Source organism: Coregonus lavaretus, assembly GCF_964263955.1.
Source record: "Coregonus lavaretus genome assembly, chromosome: 15".
NCBI classification, from domain to species: Eukaryota; Metazoa; Chordata; class Actinopteri; order Salmoniformes; family Salmonidae; genus Coregonus; species Coregonus lavaretus.
Window position 1 is genome coordinate 41001191 of NC_140002.1, and position 6825 is coordinate 41008015.

Sequence of the window (6825 nt, forward strand, 5' to 3'; positions counted from 1 at the left end):
TGATATTTAAACTTACACAGTCTGAACCTCTCCAGGGCCTGTCCCTTTGGTGGCCTGTAGCACAGTGTTTTTCCAACTCCGGTCCTCGAGGATGCCCAACAGTACATCTTTTTTTGTTGTGGCCCCGGACAAGTACACTTGATTCTAGTTGTCAACTAATTGTCAAGCCCTTGACAAGTTGAATCAGGTGTTTTTGTCCGGGGCTACAACAGAAATGTGAGATTTGGGGTACTCGAGGACCGGAATTGGGAAACACTGCGTAGCACCCTGTGAGAGGCTGCTAATGGGTCATTCCTGAGGGTCAAAGGGCAGGGAGCCCAATTTTTTTTTATTCTCTCTTCTTCAGTTCATGAGGAAAGCATGTTTCACTGTTGTGGAGAGTGTGGACTAACAGAACCTTGGGACAACTAACTTGGGAGGAGTTTAGATAAGGTTTTGTTGTGCTATACCACTTCTAAGCTGCTAGTCCTTTGGTCATGACTCATGCTCCATGTAGAGGGAATTGGAGGGAGTTTGATGTCTCTCAACACACCTCCTTCCCAGTCATGCTGGAAGGAAGGATGTTAAGTTGTGTCAGCTGAGCTGAGTGCTCTTTAGCTTTGAGCCGCAGTGCTGCGATGCTGGAGGCCCGGCGGTCCACAGGCGAGGAGGGGGAAGGCTCTGACAATGCCGTCAGGGGCTGGACTGGAGTCTCTACCGCAGGTATGGGCTGGCGTAAGAGTGTCAGAGGACCCATGCTAGAGAAGAGTCTGCCGATGGAGAAAGAGAGAGCGAGAAGGTTGGAAGAGAGAGGGAAGATACAGAAGATGACAGGGAACGAGAGAAAAGTTAGTAATAATTAATTAGACATACAGTCCAGATGGTACCACTCCAATCAGTTGCAGCCTTACTAATGTAGAGTTGTTGGCAGTGCTCACCTTCCAAAGGAGGGGCTAATAAAGGTGGGATGTCTAAACATGGCTGCTCCCAGGAAGGGGCCAAATCCCAGGGGGGCGGCAGAGCTGGCGAGGGGCTGGGTCAGACCCTGGAACGAGGTGGCAGCAGCAGTCCAGGCAGACTCCAGGGAGGGGTGAGAGTGGGGCGAGAAAGGACTTCCCTCCAGGTAGTGGCTCAGGTGGTGTGCTGCACCCAGGGGTCCAGAGAAGGGGTGTCCCGGGGGGTGAGTCTGAACCCCAGCTTTCTCCCGCTTCCGCCACTTAGCTCGGCGGTTTTGGAACCACACCTTACAGGGAGGAAGAGAAAGACCATTAGACCTGGGGTTGGGGTTAGGGTTTGTTTATTTCAAAATGTTGGGTAACAGTTGTCTATTTATTAATTTTTTATTTATTGCAGTTTGGACATGACAATAAAGCAGATTCTGTGCAAATTGAAAGTAAATCAACTAGTGTGGAGACAGTGAAGAGAACAGAGAGGGAGGGAATGTGCAACCAGGTTCCCCTCCCATTCAGACTTGACACTGGCTATAAAATGAAACATATGGAATTTACAAGGTTTTATCACCTCTCCATAGAGTGATTTGCTCATCTACAGCTCCGAAGCGAGTGACATGGGGGGGAGGGGTAAATGCGTAGTCTGGTAGAGACTCAAGTTTCAAAATGTAAGCAATGTTCTATATGAGGATGGTAGTGTAGCTAACACTTACAATGGCGTCTATCTCACTTAAGGTGTGAGAAATCGGATCAATGCACGGCTATTACAATAAGAGGATGGGAAATCAAATAGCATTACCCCGCCACTGCTATGCAAGGATGTCACTTTCGTCAACACTGGCTCTGTTTGCACTGTTAAGTGCACCATACAGTCATGAACGCCCTGAAGCAAATTCATTTTTCTGGTGTGTTTGAATAATTTCTCCTCTCGCTCAGTGGCGACCCATCATTCAGGGCAGGTGGGGGGGGTTTTTGGGGGGGGGGGGGCTTGCCTGTTTTGCATGTTATTTTGGCATTAATACGTGTCACATATCAGTTTGCAAACAATGTAAAAATATATATAATTGAGTTAATAAAGCTGCATACAAACATGGTCTCTTTTTTGTTTTCTTAAGTAAGGCAGCTCCAAAATGCAGGTGTTTCAGCCTAGCTCAGTGCTTTCTGTGGTTGTGGGGCAGCCAGCGGAAAATACGGAGCGTAGGTGTTGGTAATGTTCTCTAGTTGCGCCGTGATTGGCTCAGTGTTCTGTCACTCATGGGGCACTAAAGTCACCGCCTAGTCTAAGGGTAGCGCTCGAAAATTGAAGCCCCTTGGGTGCTGCCATATAGTTACATTAGAAGTGCCCATCCAAGAAGGCTCAAGGTCATTGGCCACAGATAAAATGATGTCAAATCACGTTATGTCTACAGTAGCTTTGATTGGACTGATCATGTCAACATCATACTTTCAAAATCTTAGCTAGCAGTCATCATCATGAATCAAGTCGACAATCTACTGGCAAATCCTTTTTAATCCTTGCCATATGAAGAGAAATAATGAAGAGAAATTATAGATAAAACGTATTGGTGCTCATCATTGGACATAAACATTACACAACAAGTTGGAAATCGCAAATTCAACAATGAGTGGTTTGGAAGGAATTGGTGACAGTGGCTAACTGCAAGCATTGCAAAGCAATCACTAGCCTGCTATTCAGTGGAGTGGCTGTGTGGTCCCAAATCTGGGATTAAGGGGCTCTTTTCCAAATTTAAAATGATAAACATTCAACATTGGCCATGCTGTCAATGAAGCATGATTTGTGCAGTGCTCAAAACAACTGTTAACTCAGAACTGCGAAAACTTGACTTCAGTGAGTTCAAGACAACTGGGAAATCGGGATTAAACGAGCTCCAACTGGGAAAATACGTTTTGAATGGTCATCAAACTTGAAATTGTAAATCCGGCCTCTTTCTCTTTCTTTGATGACAAAATCTGCCCACGAAGGACCGCCGCGCCACCTTCCTGTTCAAGTGAGCACAGCACAACAAGGTGAGTCCAAAAATGTATTGTATGCTGCTGCATAAATTATGTAATATGCCAGGGAGATATATATACTGTAGCTAAGAAAGTAATACTAAGTGTATGTTGTGTAGTAAGATGTTAGTAGCCCATGTGCCTCACCTTAATAATTTGGTCTATTTATCCCTCTTAATTTCGCCTACTGTTCTGATTTGGTGGTGCACATGTAGCCTATAACCTGTTTTAGATAAATGTAATCATCGAATATTGTAAGAGCTTTCATTGTCTGCTTATATGCCCCTTTTATGTATCCTACGGTTCTGACTTGGTGTACAGGGAGAATACTGTAAGAACGGCCCATGTTCTGAATTATGTCGCTGTACATTTCAAAAGCGCTAAACAAATAGTCCGTCCTAGCTCGCTCATTAATGGCAATTACGGATTGCCTCTTATCCGTTTGTCGTTCCCTTATGCCATAGTTTGTACATCTCAATTGTCATTAGAAACCACATTTGTTTAAGCAAGTCAGCCATATCAGATATGTTTTTTTTAAAGGCAGTAAATGAGGCTGAATGAACTGTTTCGCTGCCGGACAAGGCTCCGCTGATAGCCAGGTGTAGCAGTGGTAAGATGTTGGGACTGCTGTTGGGACAGCTTTATGTAAACCGTAACAGTTTGTGAGCACCGTTTGTTACCGTTATATTGCAATTAATGTATTGTTTAGTGTTGCGTTGTGGCTTTGCTGGCATGCATCCCACTTTTATTTATATTTTGCCCCACCAAGATTTACATGCTAAAATCGCCACTGCTCTCGCTGCATGTCTAAAGTGAACTGTATTACAAATGTATTACAAATGTAGTAATAATAATAATAATCATAATATACAATTAGGTCTATAATATAAAATGTTATTATAATTAACGTTAATATAGGCTACCCTATAATGTTGCATGTTGTCGAATTTAAATATGGTAGTAGAATGAATAGCACTAATAGGCTATTGTCGGCTGGTCATAATAATGTAAAATATGAACTAATAATAATTGACACTCACTTGCACACGCGCCTCAGTGAGATCCAACCGCATCGCTAACTCCTCCCTAAATTGAAAGAAGAAAAAATTGCACATGATATTCAGTTATCATCATAGCTTTCCTCGTCCAAATCCAAATCCAATGATGACAGTAATACAAGCTTAAATGATAACGATACAATTCACATTATATTAAATAAATATCGTCGTTGGATTAGGCTATGTGCGTAGGCTTCTTTGAAAATAAATAATATAAATTGTGCCTACATTACCTCTACCAAGAGCCATGAATATTCTTCCAGATTTTCCTTTGTGAATCAAGCAATAAATATACAATCTCACAAATATGTTTTTGTAAAGATGCAATTATGCCAACAACTTGCTCTGCCATTTAGCAAACCTTTTTATCTGTAGCAGCCAACTTCAACTGACATCAAGAATTTAAACGTTTTGTACAAATCTTTTTGGGAAATCTTTTTGGCAACCACAATTAGACTATCGATAATAAAATCCACAATAATAATTAATAATAATTCAAATGAGAACGACTATGTGCAGGTCCCCTGTAGCTCAGTTGGTAGAGCATGGCGCTTGCAACGCCAGGGTTGTGGGTTCGTTTCCCACGGGCGGCCAGTATGAAAAATGTATGCACTCACTAACTGTAAGTCGCTCTGTATAAGAGCGTCTGCTAATAAACTAAAATGTAAATCATTACAATTGGTTTAAACGGTTATTCTATTCCTTGATAGGAATTGTTGCGCACACACATCTTTTAATATTTCGTTTTGTTGTGTGTGATTTATATTGTTAGTGTATTACATGTATTATTATTATTATTATTATTATTATTATTATTATTATTGCGTAATATGACTGCTTTATAATAATAATTAATAATAATGTAATGAATAATATTACTCTTCTGATAATGCTCAAATGTAATGATAAAAGATGTTTCATATTCTTACATTTCGAAGCCAAACAATAATATATTTTTAATCACCTCAATGCAAGAATTGACCATTAAGAAAGGCTCACTTTCGAATCATATCTCTAGACTTCCTATTTGGATTATCAAATTTTTTTTTTTTTAAGAGCTCAACATTTTTTTTGATGACAATAGGCCTATAGGCATATATGCAACAGATTTTCATAGTGTAAAAATAACTGATAAGTGCTGGCAAATGAGAATGCTACCTCGTGAACACATCGGGGTAGTGCGTCTTTTGGAAAGCTCTCTCCAGCTCCTCAAGCTGATAACTGGTAAACGTAGTCCTGTATCTCCTCTGTTTTCGCTTTAGCATCCCCTCCTCTGAGTCACTGCCAGCTGAGAGGCAGACGCTGTCCTCTCCGTCTTTTACATCTCCATTGATGTGCAAACTCTCTCCGTTCTTTGGGGACATTTCTATTTCTTCGCAGATGTGCTCCTTGCCAGTGTCCTCCTCGAACTTTACGGCGCCAAGTTCCGCGTGCTCCTCTGTCCCTCGCCCGAGGTTCTGATCTTCCTCGCTCTGACTGTGGGACGCATTTTCCCTGTAGGATTTACTGCGGCTGATGCTAACTTGTGGCGCCTGAGTGATTTTCAAATTTTCGTAGACTTTGTCTAGAGGACGCTCCCTGTCTTCTTGCTCCTCATGCTCGTGAATTCCCCGTCTGGAGTCCATGAGCTTTCCCCCTGGGCCATACAGACGCCGCAACTTGGTAGGCAGGTGCATGTCCGCATCTTTCTGAGAGGCTGCAAAGAGAGATCGTTTATTTTAAGGAATTTATAAATAATCAACAGCGCAACATGCAATATGATACGTTTCATCACATTATAATAGCCCTTTTTTAAAAGGTAATGTTGTCTATAGGGCATAGGCTTCTTTAAAACAACATAGGCCTAATGAAATGTACTTTAATTGCAAAGGCCATTCGCCACATTAAATAAAATGCAAGTGTGTTTAGCTGCAAATGCAATATACATTTGGAGATGTTTTCTATAATTGCATATGGGTTATAGTGAAAGGTAGCAGTCAACTTACAACATATTGTCTTACCTTCCAAAGGCGCATTATGCTCCGCACTCCCAGTCAGCAGCATTGGTAAACTTTGCATTCCAGTGAGTCTGACTTTGAGGGGACTTCTTCGGCCGAGTATGCTTTCGATGCAGTATGAGGAAAGCATGGGCGATTTAGGTTTACTTTCGGTTGTGCCGGAGGCATCTTTCTCATTTGGATGGCTCATGTCTTGCGCCTAACAGGTGACCCTCAAGTCTGGACAGAGCTTGAATGCGTTAACGCCTATTCTTCGATCGCCCTGCCTCCCCTCTCTCCTCCTCTGTCTACACTGACATCTGAATGCTACTTTACTTACCACAGTCTCCAAATCTGTCGCATCCACGTATCCTTTCTTGGCTTCCTATTGGTTGCCAGTTGAGAAGAGAAACATAGCCCCCGATTGTCAGTCAAGTTCAATTTCAAGAACCAGCCAGATCATAGGAAAAAAATTTTCAAGAGCTGTTTCCATACATTTCCATGTTTAGATCAGATGGCACTTTGACATATGGATACAATTGTGTTATAGAGTAAGGTGAGGAGGAACAAACCTACACTGTTAGAAAAAATGTACTATCTAGAACCTAAAAGGGCTCTTCGATTGTCCCCATAGGATAACCATTTGAAAAATCATTTTTGGTTCCAGGTAGAACCCTTTTGGTTCCAGCCAGAACCTTTTTGGGTTCTACATGGAACCCAAATGGGTTCTGCTTGGAACCAAAAATGGTTTTCCTATGAGGACAGCCAAAGAACCCTTTTGGAACCCTTTTTTCAAAGAGTGTATAGGCTATAGCTTATAGAGCAGGTGAAATGGGGGACTGACGTTTT

General features: G+C 42.0%; 1 protein-coding gene across 1 annotated transcript; it reads right to left on the reverse strand.

Moving 5' to 3' along the window:
* Nucleotides 1-523: 523 nt before the first annotated feature.
* Nucleotides 524-6187, reverse strand: LOC311142269 (aristaless-related homeobox protein-like; the record flags this gene model as incomplete). Its single annotated transcript, XM_084177890.1, has 5 exons — nucleotides 524-749; nucleotides 918-1222; nucleotides 3983-4028; nucleotides 5159-5696; nucleotides 6001-6187. The coding sequence occupies 5 exons, from the start codon at nucleotides 6185-6187 to the stop codon at nucleotides 524-526; spliced, it is 1302 nt and encodes a 433-aa protein (XP_084034016.1).
* Between the last annotated feature and the right edge of the window lie 638 nt (nucleotides 6188-6825).